Source organism: Rhopilema esculentum, chromosome 11, assembly GCF_057945365.1.
Source record: "Rhopilema esculentum isolate cy_ngs chromosome 11, ASM5794536v1, whole genome shotgun sequence".
Classification (NCBI taxonomy): Eukaryota; Metazoa; Cnidaria; class Scyphozoa; order Rhizostomeae; family Rhizostomatidae; genus Rhopilema; species Rhopilema esculentum.
Window position 1 is genome coordinate 12,460,238 of NC_142825.1, and position 15,519 is coordinate 12,475,756.

General features: G+C 35.3%; 1 protein-coding gene across 2 annotated transcripts in view; it reads left to right on the forward strand.

The window, feature by feature from the left end:
- Nucleotides 1-15,519, forward strand: part of LOC135693530 (E3 ubiquitin-protein ligase rnf213-alpha) — an 82,525-nt gene that overhangs the window by 42,005 nt on the left and 25,001 nt on the right. For both annotated transcript variants that reach the window (XM_089111385.1, XM_065212052.2), the window contains exons 36-54: nucleotides 958-1,199; nucleotides 2,208-2,290; nucleotides 3,106-3,239; nucleotides 4,111-4,203; nucleotides 4,558-4,740; nucleotides 5,295-5,461; nucleotides 6,603-6,825; nucleotides 7,106-7,467; nucleotides 7,780-7,938; nucleotides 8,658-8,811; nucleotides 9,072-9,160; nucleotides 9,788-9,923; nucleotides 10,097-10,204; nucleotides 11,293-11,378; nucleotides 12,349-12,522; nucleotides 12,693-12,801; nucleotides 13,241-13,435; nucleotides 13,658-13,791; nucleotides 14,778-15,337. In XM_089111385.1, the coding sequence (XP_088967511.1) occupies nucleotides 958-1,199; nucleotides 2,208-2,290; nucleotides 3,106-3,239; nucleotides 4,111-4,203; nucleotides 4,558-4,740; nucleotides 5,295-5,461; nucleotides 6,603-6,825; nucleotides 7,106-7,467; nucleotides 7,780-7,938; nucleotides 8,658-8,811; nucleotides 9,072-9,160; nucleotides 9,788-9,923; nucleotides 10,097-10,204; nucleotides 11,293-11,378; nucleotides 12,349-12,522; nucleotides 12,693-12,801; nucleotides 13,241-13,435; nucleotides 13,658-13,791; nucleotides 14,778-15,337 (3,391 nt within the window). The remainder of the gene's footprint in view (nucleotides 1-957; nucleotides 1,200-2,207; nucleotides 2,291-3,105; nucleotides 3,240-4,110; nucleotides 4,204-4,557; nucleotides 4,741-5,294; nucleotides 5,462-6,602; nucleotides 6,826-7,105; nucleotides 7,468-7,779; nucleotides 7,939-8,657; nucleotides 8,812-9,071; nucleotides 9,161-9,787; nucleotides 9,924-10,096; nucleotides 10,205-11,292; nucleotides 11,379-12,348; nucleotides 12,523-12,692; nucleotides 12,802-13,240; nucleotides 13,436-13,657; nucleotides 13,792-14,777; nucleotides 15,338-15,519) is intronic.

The following is a 15,519-nucleotide window of genomic DNA, read 5'->3' on the forward strand; positions in this document are numbered from 1 at the left end:
TGTAGCAATGGCTTAGAAAATTTTTTTCTGATGTTATCTTGCTAAGAATGTGTTAAGGTAAAATTGGTAGCTAAGCTTCCAGAACGTAGTCAACAGCCTCATTATACTCCATAGTTAAACTACGTATACAGTTGAACTTGCCACTGTCTGTAGTGCTATTGATAGTTAGGCTAATTCTCCTCGGTATCCATGATTCGAAATAAAGATTTTACTCTTATAACTTTTTCAAATTATCAGAAGTAAAAAGTATGCTTCTTTTTAAAGACAAGATTATAGAACAAAGCAAAACCGTGACGAGAATCCAATAAGATAAATTTTCAAAATAAATTTAATAGAACGAAGACTTTTTCTGCTGTGAGCAATGCTTTTTGCCGACTAAGGTGTAACATGCTTTGGTTTATGAGCAGGACGGTGTTGAGAGGATTACGTTCAATGACATGACAATTACTCATGATCTGAAGAATTCATAACAGTACAGAATAATCGCTTATCGCTTAAATAGAACTCTTGTTAGGGAGACAAGTCTGAATTCCAATTGTTTATGGTCATTATTCTATCCATTTGTCTGAACCAATGAGAAAACACATCTTATGGGCATGCGCATTAGGATGAAGGCAAAAATTTAAATTTAATGGCGCCTCACAGCATTTAATCAAAACTATTATAAATCATGGTTGCATATACAAAACAGGGTTTTATTCTCACTCATCTCATGATACCCTATTCTCTATTTCCTCGAATTTTTTATTCGAATTCGCCAATTCCATAACTTCCAAGAATGTTCCTAACACAGAATATATTATACGGAGTGAAAATAACAACGATTTAAACTACGCATATGCATATGCGAAATTTTGAGAAGGCCACGGTCCTTCAGACAAATGCTGGTTCGTCTTTCCAATAAACTATTGGAGATCTATAGACGCTTAGATCAGTCTAGTTTTTTTGGTATTTTAGGTACATGGTGGAGTAACTGAAAATGATATAAAGAAAAAAGTGCAGAAAGCTATCGAGTTAGCGCAGGCAAACAGAGCGAAACGAAGGGATCTCGAAACTGTTCTGTTTTTTGACGAAGCAAACACAACCACTGCAATAGGGATGATCAAAGAAATAATGTGCGACATGAGAATGGGTGGAAAGCCGTTGGACATGGCATCATGTGGTTTACAAGTTATTGCTGCATGCAATCCATACCGCAAGTAAGTTAAAAAACTGAGCCATAGGATTTTAACTATTGTCATCTTTCTATAATGGAATCTCATTGTGAATGTCAGAACTACAACTTCAAAGTTTCCCTTTCTTAAAAACCTTGGGAAAAGAGACAGATTTGACTTCTTCGATATCAAACAGTGCAAAATATAGAATTTTTAGCCAAGCAGAGTATGCCTGTACTTTAGTGTTAAATTTGCCAAAAATCTTTTAACTGCATACGTAACGAATTACATTTGAAAAATAACATGTATAAAGATTTACCAGGGACGCCTTTATTTGAATTTATAGCTGTCTAGCACATTCGAAACAAAGGGTAAAATTCAATGGAACTTTCGGCTCAAGGAACTATATAAAATTGCAAATGCTGCAAAGATTTGGTCCTAGGGTATATTTGGTTCAGAAAATTTCCGGTTTAATATCTTTGTCTGATGATTTGCACCTATTTTTAGAAATTTTCAAATGATACAAGTTTGTATTTCTGTGACGATTATATAAACAAAACTCAAACATGCATCTAGGTTGAAATATACCTGACAAAAGCAAAATAGAGATAAAAAGGAAATTTTATAGAGTAAACATTGAAACCTTTCCCCAAACCCAGTTGCCTTAATTTTTATCTCTTCCCCTAAGTCGTAAACCCCAGAACTGACAGCATTGCTACTCTAGGTCCATTGGAGATGATATTTTTGCTAAACAAGCATCGGAAATTGAACTTGGACTATTCATAGACATTCGTAGGCTTTATCCCAGCTTTTGGACAAAGTCCCTTCTCAGGTGGCAATGCTCTCTCTTGTGCCTCTGAACTAGCGTGGTTCCAAAATATATCTTTACTTATAGTTATTTTGGTATAATAATTTTTTCCCTTTTCCAAGACGAATCGGAATCATTTTAAAAAGCGTTTATTGTAATTTTCCTCTACGTTTCTCTTGACTATTCACTTAAGTTTATATCTGCTCGCCTTTAAACTGATAACAAGGGTCTTTTTGTCATTTTAGGCATACCGACGATATGATAGCAAAGCTCGAGTCTGCAGGTCTTGGCTATCGCGTCAAAGCTGAAGACGCAACCGAGAAACTAGGTTTGTTTGCTGCTTGTGTACGCATCAGTTGAAGCATTAAAGGCAATCTGTCACGACGTTGATTGGTTATAAGAACAAAGGGATTTTTATTGTTTCCAGTCCCCCTTTAATTTATCGCATTGTAAAAAATATGGTGGAGCGCTGGAATCGTGTTTAGTCTTTTGTTCCAGCTATTGTTCTCGTTAACCAATCAACAACGAGACAGATTGCCTTTAAAGCATATAGTTTAAATTGAATAAATACAATGCTAATTGCCTATCATGCTGCACCAACGAAGTTAATCAAATAAGCGCAAAATTTGACGATAGCACGGAATAGTTCTAGGAACTCTAAAACAAGGTAAGAGTATTGTGGCCACCGAGTGGTCAAAACCATGGAACCAATCAAACATGCCATTCTACTTCTATGTATCTATTTTAGATCCGCATCTAGATTTAATTTTTCTGCTTACCTTTGGTCATAATCCGACCTTTATACATTAGGGTTCAGGCGAAAAGTATTATAGATTTTATGTTTCCGCTCCTCGAAGCCATCTTTCAAACGGAGTTTGAAACATTTGAAGCATATGTCCTTAACGAAACTTCTTTAAAGACAGAAAAGTAAACGAAGCTGTAGAGGCAACAAATAAAAGTCATGATGGTAATTAGCTCTTTGCAACGTTTTGCAGTCAAATAGGAACACAAATTTTGTCTAAAGCAGGTGATGTTTGACTGCAAGGATATGGATAACGGTTGCGATTGTAAAGCTCACTTGATTGGAAACTTCAAATGAAATATCTACGCATTTGTGAAGTTATTTAATTATTTTTTCTTTAGGGAAAATACCCTTGAGACAACTTGTTTATCGTGTGCATCGCCTTCCTGATAGCATGTTACCTCTTGTATGGGATTTTGGTCAGTTGTCACCTGAAGCTGAAATTTTGTACACAATGCAAATAGTAAATCGCTATGTAAGTAGTTTAGTCGAAACTTTCACTTACCGTGTTGCCAGTTGTGAATTGCTTAGCCAGCAAAAATTGTCATATGACATCGGATCTCTGTTTTAACTTATTTTCTTTCTCTTTCAAAGTCTTAAAAGTCTGTTAATGCAGATGTCAATTCCGTTACTATCAGTGAAAACAGGGAGGATAGTTCGCCTTGGCCTTTGCTTTATTTCAGTTTCTTTGGAAGCTCTTGCAACACATATGTTTCAAGAAAACAAGAACTACAGACATATAGTAACATTTATCACGATTAATAGCTGTTGGTGATCGTATTAGGCGTGAAACTCACAGTTGTTGCTTAGAACTGTCTTTTTCATTGCACCAAATGTTATAAATCTCTGTCTTTAAGGCATCGAGTACCAAATGTCAGACCGGTAAAGCAATAATTTTTATTCTGTCTTGATTATATTATATTTTTCTTTTAATTCCTGTAGCATTTTCAATAATTCCTATAATGTATGCGCGAATATGAGCGATTCTCTTTTAACTAACCAACAACTTCACAAAACTTTATCTCATATCCAGACATCTAACCCGCCCATTTGCATAGCATCTTTTATTTTGTTTTTTATACAGTTGAGTGCCATTTAATCGGGCCTTCAAGGGAGGTAAATAAATGGTCCGGCTTTACGACTTTTCCGAGGCTCGACTTTTGACTTAAATAGGCTAGGAACTAAATGGTAATGTAAAACAACCCGACTTAGTGAAAGTCCGAGGTAATCATGAAATAATATCAGATTATAATTTGATAATATTTCACTATGTTTTCACATGACTCCACCTAGAATTTTTTATGAAAAAATTGTAATGATCAAATTTTTCTACATATTATGTGTAGGCAAGGAAAGGAGAAATACCCAATGATCGTGAGTTTTTAGATGTTGTGGCACATACATTAGGGGCTTCACAGTTTTTCATGAGAGAGCAACAGGTACTTAATTGATTTTACAGCGCCACATGTATTTATTATTTCCATTAATCGTTAATTAAGAGAAGCCAGCAGTAATTAACAATATACCAGAAATCTGTTTGCAAATTTCAACACTAATGAAAGGTCTGAAACCTCATAAAATTAGGTGTTTGTTGGTTAACTTTCATTTCTTTAAGGTAAAAATTCATTTTGTTCTATCTTTAGGAAATATAGCTAATAAACCTCATTATTATAAAGGTTTAGACTGACGATTTTGTTCTTTTGTCAGCTGCTCATCGAAAAGGAGATACCTGAAATCGTATGATCAAAATATGCCGTTTATGATTTCTTTCTTGAGATCTTTTTATCTTGTAGAATGAATGCAGTTTTGTTAGTCTGCGTGACGTAGAGAGAGCCGTCCAAGTTCTTGCTTGGTTTTATTCAAAAATGCCTGAGTTTTTACCTTTGATAAAAGATACGAAGAACAAGTTGTTGCATGTTGACGAGAAAGAAGATGACACAGACAATGAAAGCAATGATGATTTCTTTGACGAAGAGGTTTTTTTAACTTTATTTAATACTGTTTCTATCCTGTATGAAGCTGCGGTATGAAGATGAAAAAAATCTCAAACTTCCAGCAGTGATGATCTAAACGGCATAATGTTCCATTAGGACTTTCTTTGTTGCATTTGTTCTTCGTTTTCTCTATAAAATCTGCAAATATTGCTGCAAAATCGTTGATTCCTAGCAGAGCCCAGGAAACATTACGGTTTCACGGCTGTGAACCGGAGGAAGGTTACCCCCACGTTGCAGTAGTTTTGAGGAAGGCAAAAAGACTTGACATGTTGATATAAAATTGGAGGAATTTACCACCGTGCTTTAACTTTTCTTAATTTTTGACAAAGCGTTAAGACCAATGCATCGATACTTGTAATCAAATTCCATTTCTTGGAGACTTTTTTCAAAAGATACCAGGTCAATTCTGAGGAAGGCCAATCCAACAAAGTTACATCCGGAGGATTATCAAGGAGTTTTCTGACCTCTGATTCCTAGAAAATCTCTGTGGTGAAAATTTGAAAAAAACTTAGTCACCTATAACACTGTTTTTTTAGGAAAACACAGCAGAGATGGTTATATTGTCTTTATCTCTTGCACTCACTGTTTGTTACGCTGTGCGATTGGAAAAGCGGGACCGGTATTATCGGCAAGTTGCTCGACATTTCACCGGAAACTACAGGCTGATAAATGGCTACAAAGAACTTAAGGACGATGCACATTAGTGAGTATTTATTTTCATTTTCTTTTCAAGTGAAAAACCACGGAGTATATTAGTTTTAAGTGATGACCAATTTATGTAAAAAAATGTTTTAAAACTTCTAATTTCCAACAAATATGTTTTTTTGATTCATTATTTCCTTGCGTTTGATGAGTGCATCCTTTTTCAAGGCTTTTTGAGAGCATTTCATTCGTGTTTGCATTCATGAAGAAGACGAATGCTTTGATAAAATTACAGCTTTATTCCTTAAATGTTTTTTGTCTGAATCTACGTTTGCCTCAATCAAGCAATTAAGATTTTTTGGAATGCTTGTTTTGTTCAAGTAGCTTTCTTGGAGTAAAGCGGATTTGTCAATAAAACATTAGTTTGTTTGTATTTCAATGTTCTTTACATTGACGTAGGAAGCTTTTCAAATGGAAGGGGAGGTTTCACCTGTAGGCAAAAAGGGGAATCTCTATGAGCTGCAAAGAGGTGCTACACTTCAGTCGGGAGGGGAGTTAGGGCCACTTGTGCCCCAGTTTCTACATCTATTTTGTATCAAAGTTTTCACACATATTTTTTTAAGGGCCGGGAAAACTAACTCGCCTGTATGCTCTAGTTGTTTCCCAACTGTTTACTTTTAAGTACTAAATTACTGTTTACGTATTTTTAGCACTAAATTCACCAGAGAATATAATACCTTTAAGAGTAGCCTATTCGGACTATTCATCTTCGTACAAAGATTTACTTGCTAACTCAAAAGAAACTACCTTACATGTCCAATCAGTTAGAATTTTAGCGCTCGAAGTTTATTAAACACTTAACAACCTTAATCCTGTTTTCATGAAAGATTATTTTGTACCCAAAACAACAGGTCATAACCTTCGACTCAAAAACCCCCTTCACATTCCAAAAGCCAGAGCTACCAATAATGGTATCAGATCATCAAAATTTCAAGGGCCTAAAATCTGGAATTCACTCCCGGGATAAATAAAGACAGCACAAAATACTAGAAAATTCAAGAATTTAATTAAAACTTCCTTGAAAACAAGTGCGCATGCTCGTTTTGCAGTAAATGAACTGTCTTATGTCTTATTGAAATTGCTTCATGTTAGTTTCGCTGTTCAAGCAGGTAATTCATGATCCTACTTTTCTTTTGATGTAGCTGCCAACAAATGTTTCTAGACGAACTGCAGCTTGGTGAAAATATTGCAAAGAACACAGCCTTAAGCGAGAACATTTTTATGATGGTCGTTTGCATTGAATTGAGGATTCCCCTTTTCGTGGTGGGCAAACCAGGCAGCTCAAAGTCGCTTGCGAAAACTATTATACAAGACAATATGCAAGGAAAACTGTCTCATTCAGATCTTTTCAAGACATTCAAGCAGGTATTTTCATTGAATTTACATAATTCTTGGCTGTTTTGCAAAATTGTAAAGCAAACGGTAGAACGAATACAAACTTGGGCAATCAGATTTGTTAGGACAGGATATAATTTGAACTCGAAATGTTAACCAGACATGCTTAAGATTTGCTTGAAAATTTCTGAACATAGGTATTAGCATTTTCATTTTCCAGACTTTCGACAATGAAGCGTAGAGTCTTTCAAAATGTTAATTCTCGTTCTTAAATTAGTTCTATAATTGTTGATCTTTAATTTATTTGTAGATTCTGATGTGCTCGTACCAGTGCAGTCCGTTGTCAACTGCCGATGGCATCATTGCTACATTTAGGCAATGCAGTCGTTTCCAAGAAGGCAAGGAATTGGACACTTTTGCGTCTGTTGTTGTCTTGGACGAAGTGGGTCTAGCAGAAGATTCACCGCGCATGCCACTTAAGGCCTTGCATCCGCTGCTCGAGGATGGAACTGATGGTTCCGAGGACCTGACAGTTGAAGGGGCCGAATCTAAGGCCAAACGTGTCGCGTTCATTGGGATATCCAATTGGGCATTGGATCCAGCCAAGATGAATAGAGGGCTTATGCTAACAAGGGGACAGCCAAACGAAAAAGAGCTTGTTACTAGTGCAGAGTAAGATATTGCTTGCAATAGAGCTACAAGTCTCATCATTTAAACATGTTTCTAGAGGCATTTCAGTAGCGGTTTTTCTTGAGATTGAATTTATTACATAACATTTTTTAGGTAACCTTTAAAAACGCCACTGGTTTTAGAGTAGCCTTAACCTCTATTTAATATGCTGTAAGGTTATGGTGTTTAGTTATTACATCTTGATTTGCAAAAGGTGCAATTTCTTTTGGTTTCTGTAACGTGCTGTAACCTTGTCAGACGTAAGTTTTTATTTTTTCAAAATTAATTGCAAAAATATTTCTTTTCCATATAAAGTGGCATTTGCAATTCCGATTTGCTGATCAAGCAGACTATATCTGGTTTGTTCCCTCCACTTGCAAGGGCATACTTGCGTATATACAAAGAACAAACGAATTGTGTTAAGCTAAAGCAGTCGAAAAAGGAGGAGTTTTTTGGGCTGAGAGACTACTACTGGTAAATTCTGCATTTTTATTATTTCTTACATTTTCATTCAATGTTTATAGTATAAAAACTTAGAATATTGCTCTTAAGACCAATTCTGCTAAATCATAGCTTTAATGCTTATCAATAACTGTGGTCTTTCTTTCACAATAAGCTGCATAACTAATTTACTGTTAGCGTTTTCCATTTGATATTATTATGATATGTACCTTTCATAACTTTTATTTGTTTTATTTTATTTCATAGCTAAGTTTTATTTGTTGTCAAATAATTAATTTTTGTTTTGCTTCCTCGCTTAGAATGTTTGATCATTATTCGAACGTTTTATATTCTGAGGGGCTTTATACGAAAGTCTTATAATGTTTTTATTTCTTTGCTTCATTTGAATGTCATTTTAACCACTTATTTGGACGCATCATACTAATTTGTGAATATGCAAACGGGCTGAAGTCACAAAACGGTTTATAGGCGCAATGATGGTTGTTTACATATTTCAATATTTCATTTTCACCAGCTTAAATTTCGTACCTTTCCTTAACAAAATCAAAATTCTTTTCAAATATTTCTTTATCGCTGGCCTGTGATTTTTTAGCTTATTTATTCGGAATTTTTCCTCGTTTATTCAACCTAATCATAAACAGTCTTCTCTTCTACTAAATCTAGTTTCTCGAACATCCATGTCAACACTCTTGATGTATTCTCTACGAATTGATTATTTTATTTTATTTTAGTCTTATAAAGATGATTTTCAACAAAGCCAAAAAGGCGCAAAGATTACCAACTTTTATTGAGATTGAGCATGCAGTAAAGCGAAATTTTGGTGGTCTTGAGGACTTTGATACCTGGGAGTATTTTAGGCAAGAGTTAAAAGGATCATCTCTTCGGGTAAGATGAAAGAAAAATCTTTCTTTAGAAGATTACTTCCGAAGATTTTACGATGAATCTTTTTGAGGGAAAGGAAAGTCATGTCAGTTTTGAAAGAAGCAGAATGAGATGTTTTAGAATTGTACGGGTATCTTTAAAAACAATCTTGATGCGAAATTGGGCAATTTATAGGTATCAAAAGAAGTGATTGCTTTTGTTGAAGTAGAATCTTTTATCAAATTGTCATTTAATAATTTCTTATTGCTACCGTACTACTGTAGGAGGGAAATGACGATAATGCCAATGAAAAGGTGGATATTAGTCCTGTTGGACTTTTGAGATCATATCTCCAACCTGATGACACAAAGAAGTGAGTTGCCTAAATTTTTTTCTAATCATTTCGCCCTAAGCACCACAGTATTGTCGTAAAAGTTTTTCTGTACACGCTTAGCCCCTCTAATTTTTCACATCAATCATCCCTAAACACTTCTTTTATTATCACTGTCCGATCTCTTCTGCTTATCACTGCCCACTTTTTACAGCCAGCAACCAACAATCTCATGCATGCATATTAAATTCACTGATGCCGGGAAAAATGTTAGTTTCTTTCTGAAAATGTCCATATTTCTTCTTCAAAGACCTTCCTTCTTCAAATTGTTTTGTTTTTGTCTATGTAACTGTTAAACACTAACTCGTCGTCTTTTCAGAGTGATGTTCTTTCTCTTTCACTTATAGTTATTTTGAATCATTTTACTTCATTTTTATTGCGGTTTTGTGATATAGTTAGATTTCATGGTGAACTCAACTGTTTATATTGATTGTATAGAGTGGAAACGATCATGTTGCTGATTAATGCCAAAAGATTTCCTAAAAGTGAAATTGTGTTAACAAACCGTACCCAGACAATATCTTGTTTTCATTTTCAAAGCAGGTTTTTGAAGTTGAGGTTTTTGAAGTTTGCTGTAAAAAGTATGAACACTTATTCAATCTTTTTCAGGGATACGCGTTATCTTCTATTAATGACAGAAAATTATGCAGCCTTGCGAGTCCTAGAGAAGGTATTTCCTGAAGAAAATGCTGGAGCCAGCGTGATTTTCGGCAGCAGTTTTCCTAAAGATCAAGAGTTTACTCAAGTAAGCCTTGTTGCAACAGTCCTTAGAAAGAAATCGTAAGGCACAGAAATGATGTTATTCTTTTATATCATTTAAAATATCAAGTCACGTGAGCTTTCTGTTAATTCAGATTCAATGGTTGCATTCAAAACTTCTTTGCTGGTAAAATTCTCATCTCCTTGTCTTTCGGTTAGGTTTGCAGAGACATAAACAAAATTAAAGTTTGCATGGAAACTGGCATGACTGTTATCCTGTTAAATATGGAAAACCTATACGAGAGTCTTTATGATGCTTTGAACCAGGTGAGGGATTCAACTATGTCAAAGACTCTAATTATCAATTTTTCTATTTGCCTGCGCTTCCACGAGTATTAGCCCGCGTATTGGTTTGCGTTGCACTAGGAATTTTTCTGACCAAGGTTTGTAATCTCACTTCAAGCTAGTTAGTAGAGGCTCTAGAATTACTAGAGGTTAGTAGGATGACTCAGTTACTAGAGGCGCTAACTATAGACCCAAGGGTCCGTGGCTCGAGCCCCTGACATGACCAAACCTTCTCTCAGATTGAGAAGAGTCGCAAGCTCTCTTTATTTCCAAACATAGGAATCACGAGGTGTGGCCACATCGAGAGGAAGGATCAGGACACTGCTCAATAAGCATAAGCTTCTCGATGTGCTAGGTAGAAACATATACAACATTACAACTTTAAGCTATCAGCGGACTCCAGTTGATTACAGGTAAAGCTTAGTGGTGCCTTCAACGAAACTGCTGTAGTAAACAAAACTCTGGAAGTTAGAATCCTTCCGCCAATATGAAAAAACCCTGACTCATATTTTGGGCCATCTTTTGCCATTTTCCTATCAAAATATTATCATTAGAAATTACTATATGGACATTTATAGTAACTTAGCTTTATATTTTATATGTTTTATATGTTTTATAAAATAAAGGTCTTATTTTTAATCGATGATATCTTCCATGTATATTATTGATACTGGCATTGTAGGAAGCTCTCGTGGTTATCGCAAGTGTCCTCTTCAAGAGCTTATCTTCTTTTTCGTTGGAATGGCATCGAAAAGGGCGTTTTCTTGTGATACACAGTTTTCTGTTTTTTGAAATTCGGTTTGTTAGTAAAGATTTTCAACTGATTCCAAAGGTTTTGGGTGCATTTTTGAAATGAACGAAAAATCCCGTTAAAGGAAGAACCTAGAAAACGACTGCAATAAGAGAAGAAGCCCTATGCTCACGTGGCTATAACTCGACCACTTCCGGGTAGCTGCATCTTTTTTTTATATTAACTTTTCTATCATGCTCTTTCAGGTAATTTCGTTAAACTGTGAAAATCAATAGGCCTTTGTGTTTGGTATAACCTCAATGTTATCATTTTCATTTAGTACTACGTGTACCTTGGCGGTCAGAGATATGTGGACCTTGGTTTGGGTAGTCACCGAGTGAAATGTCGTGTCCACGAGGAGTTTAAGTGAGTATGTCTTTATCTGGCACGCCATACGAAACTGCACTAACCTATCTATGGAAATGGCCTAGTACAGCTTTTGCAAAGAAGTTTTTTTCTCACGGTAAAATCACAAAAAACAAAATGCAATATTCTGCGCCTTCCACAGCAGAAAAAGACATGACGTCATCTGGTTCTGGCTATGCATGGCACTTAACAAATACTTTTACAATAAGCTTATAAAACAAAACCTTTGTGAACCATGGCACTATTTCATTTGACAGGCACTAGCATCCGCCAGTTTAGGGCAGGCAAATCATGGATTTAGTACAGGCATATTAATGACAGCATTAGATAACAAGATAGGTTTGTTAGGGTAGGCAAGTTGTTGCAGGGAGCTATGCCCTGGGTTACTGATGCTGATGTCATGACTCACAAGGTAGCTAATCCTCAAGTTTCTACTTCAGTTAAGTCTGCTAGTTGCTTTAATATATGCTATAGATGCCAATAGAACCATTCGATTGTCACTTTCATCAAGTGTTGGGCTAAGGTTTAGAAAAAAATTAAGGAAAATTAAGAAACAAAGCAAGGCTTTTGGATCGATGCTGTTTGAATCCAGTTTTGGAAGGTATGAAGTCTGGCCAAGGAGATCATCGCACATATAAGCAAACAGAGAACAGTGCAGGAAGAGATACTCATTATCCTCAAAGAAGTTGATAATCAATGATCTAGTTGCCGTGCTTATCCAACAACAATCATTTATTTTCGTGGTCATACCAATTTCCATTTGATGCAAATAGAGCTTACACTGAGTTAGAATTTATCAAGCAATTGCTACAAAAACCGTAATCTTAAAATTGGAAATAAAGTACCTTTTTGATAGCAGTACATTGCTTCTAGTTATTCTGTTTTTATGAAAGAACGCATTATAGATGGCATTTAAATTTTTATGTAAATACTTCAGCATTTATACGAACTGGCATCATCTTCCATATAGGCTGATCGTGGTAGCTGAAAAAAGTACAGTCTATGATTGCTTCCCAATTCCCCTGATCAACAGACTTGAGAAGCACTTCCTTGTGATTTCAACCTGTTTGAGTGACAGGCAGATACAATTGTGTGAAGTTATTAGCCAATGGGCAGCTGATTTTTCCGTTATCAATCACGAAAGGTAACGTACACAACACATTTTGTCTAAGGGATCTCAAGTGAAAAAGAGTCTCCGTTTAATTCGACTTTTTCATATGCTTTTTCATATGCTTTGATGTACAATTTTGAATATTAAGCAGAAGAAACCTACTGCCCTAACCAAATTAGATTATCTTTTCATCATGACTTTAGAAAACAATATTCTCTTGGGGATGCTTTTGTTGGATACAATAGTGACACTTCTGCTTCAGTTATACTCGAAACAATGCACAAATGTGGAGAGGACACTCCTGACAATCACGTAAGCTATGTTTTTCAAGCTAAGATGCATTGTTTGCCAACATTACTTGGAACACAAAGCTAATCGTCTTGTATTTTATTTTTCAATGTTTATCCAAAATATTACTACTCAATCACCTGGACAATCTTGAGACTTTAGGCAAATATCATACAAGTCACAAGACCAAATTAATTTTCTAATTTACGTTGTTTTATAGTAAAATCATGCCTGAATTTGCTCTTGTAATATGACATTAATGTTTTCAAGACGATTGTAGGTTGGCTTGGAAGTTTGTTGAATTGGAAGCTTGGATTTACAACCAGCTTATTTTGGCTCAACTGGTCTTTTTCTGTTGTAAAAACAGCTAATTTTTGCACCCGTTGTTCTTTGTTAATGATTGGTCCAAAATGCTAACTTATTTTACATTCCAATCTCTTCAATTTCAATTTTTACGTTTTAGATTTTAGAGGACAGTAAAAAGAAATTGCTAGCTGTTGCAGCACCTGAATCCGTTGCTAGATTGAACAACACTCCACTGCGCCAAGATGCAGAATTCTTTTCGGAGGTTTACTACAACGAGCAGTTGCACAGTTCGCTCTGCTCTTTTCTGAAGACAGTATTGATGCAGGCTGGAGATGCTGAACATTCTGTACAAGTAAGTTTCTTTTATAAACAAAAATATCTTACATCTTTTGCATTACGAATTTCAATACCAGTCATAATAATTGAACATACATTAAGATAAAATAATTCGTTATTATCATGGTTTTAAACTTCTTCTTCATAAAATTTAAGTAATCTATGCTAGGGTGAAAAATTTTTATCATTTGCTCTGATTTTCCGAATGATCCTGGCTATGTTCTTTCATTGCCTACAGGTAACCACATTCTCAAGACTTCTATCTCCCCGTGATCAAAATGCTCTTAACGAAACATTGGAACATGCATATGATTTGAAATGCATATCTCTCAATAAGTTCCAAACAGAGCAACAGTTTTCCGAGGAGTTGAGGTAACCATTTTTTCTATTGAGCTGATATATTCAAAACAAATAATATTTTTACCACCTTATTATCATTTGACGCTCTTGCCGAAATTTAACTTCGTGATAGTGAATTAACAAAGAATTAGTTTCATTTATTCGTACATTTATTCGATACATTTCTAAACAGTGTTGCATTCCCCGGCCTGAATTTTGAACAAAGCTTAAACGGTTTAGCGTTGATTTGATGGACCCTATGAAAGCTATTGGTTCTCAAATTCCCCCTTTTTTCATTCTTTCTTTCTTATATTTTTCTCATTTTGTGCTGTAGTCTGTCTGCCATCGTTTCCCTTCAATTCATTCTCTCTTTTTTCCATCTCCCTTCTTCTGCCTTATTCCCAAATTTCATCTTTTTATCTTCTTCCTTCTCTTTCCTTTCATACATTCTTTTTTCCTTCTTTTCTTCCACCTTTTTCCTCTACATTTCTTTCTTTAATTTTTCTTCATTCCTTCATTCATTTTTTTCTTTTTCCTATCTTTCTATCATTTCTTCCTTTAATGTTTCTTCCACCTGAAGTCAATTCATTCATTATTCTCTCCTTCTCTCTACCATTTCCCCATTTTTACCTCTCTATTTCTCTCTCTAAATTTATTTATCCTTTTTATTTTCGTTCGTTGTTAACTGTTTTTCGTTCCTACTTTTCGTTTTGTTAGGTAAATTGTTTTCTATTCGGTCTTTGCTTTTTCACTTAGTACCCTTACACTCCTTTTCTTTTTTTTTTCTTTCTACATGTCCTCTATTTTTTTAGTTGCTTTTTGCCTCCTTTCTTCATCTTCATCTTTTATTTTCATCTTTTTGCCTCCCTTATCCGTTATTTCTATGTCAATGAAGACCTGAAAGTTTCATTACGGTGGCCTTTCCGCAAACTCAAAATGGCGGTAACGAAAGAGCCTGTCGTGATATTTTGTAAAAATTCTTTGTTAACTGAATCCCGCTTTACCGATCTTCATTATAGGCGATACGTAAATGAAAATTTACCAAAGAAAAAGCTTCTTATAGTCCAGTGCAGTAATGGCGATGAGAACAGCGATTTGATTGCATCGGCTAGACATCTCTGTCATCAATCGAAAAACCTTCACGGAAAAGATTCAAATCTACCCTTGCATATCGTCTTTATTGTCAATTTAAAAAGAGTTGCAAAAGGCTGTCGAAATTTGGGGAGTTTTCATGGTGTCAACTGGCTTTCTGTTCATATTGACGAGCTTCGACCTCCTAACGATGACTTGCCTTCTTTGGTTCAATTTGCTGGGAAAAAATTGAGTTTTATGTTTCAGCCACTTTTGGAAAACGAAAGCCAGTCGGCAACGACTACTGACGATCACCAGTCAACCCAAAGAGAAGAATCAGAGAACGATGAAGACGACGGCAGGAAAATGTTTTCTTTGCAGCTTGGATTACTCAGAAGATGTATCCAAGCTTCTTGTGTTAACACCAGTGATGACATTTATAGCGCTTCCCGTGTCACTAAAAGAATTCACACACTGACCGAAATTCTCTCTCAAGACTGCTCAATTGGTATGTGCAACAAAAATTCCTTTTGGGCAGGTTGATACATTTATATTGAACAAATTTGATAAATTTATATTGAACAAATTTTTCTAAAAATTATCAAAAGAGTTTGTGAATTTGTTGTTTATATTTCAAACTGTACGAGGATCAGGAGAGGTTTGCCAATTTTTTTCTATTTGATCTTGGGT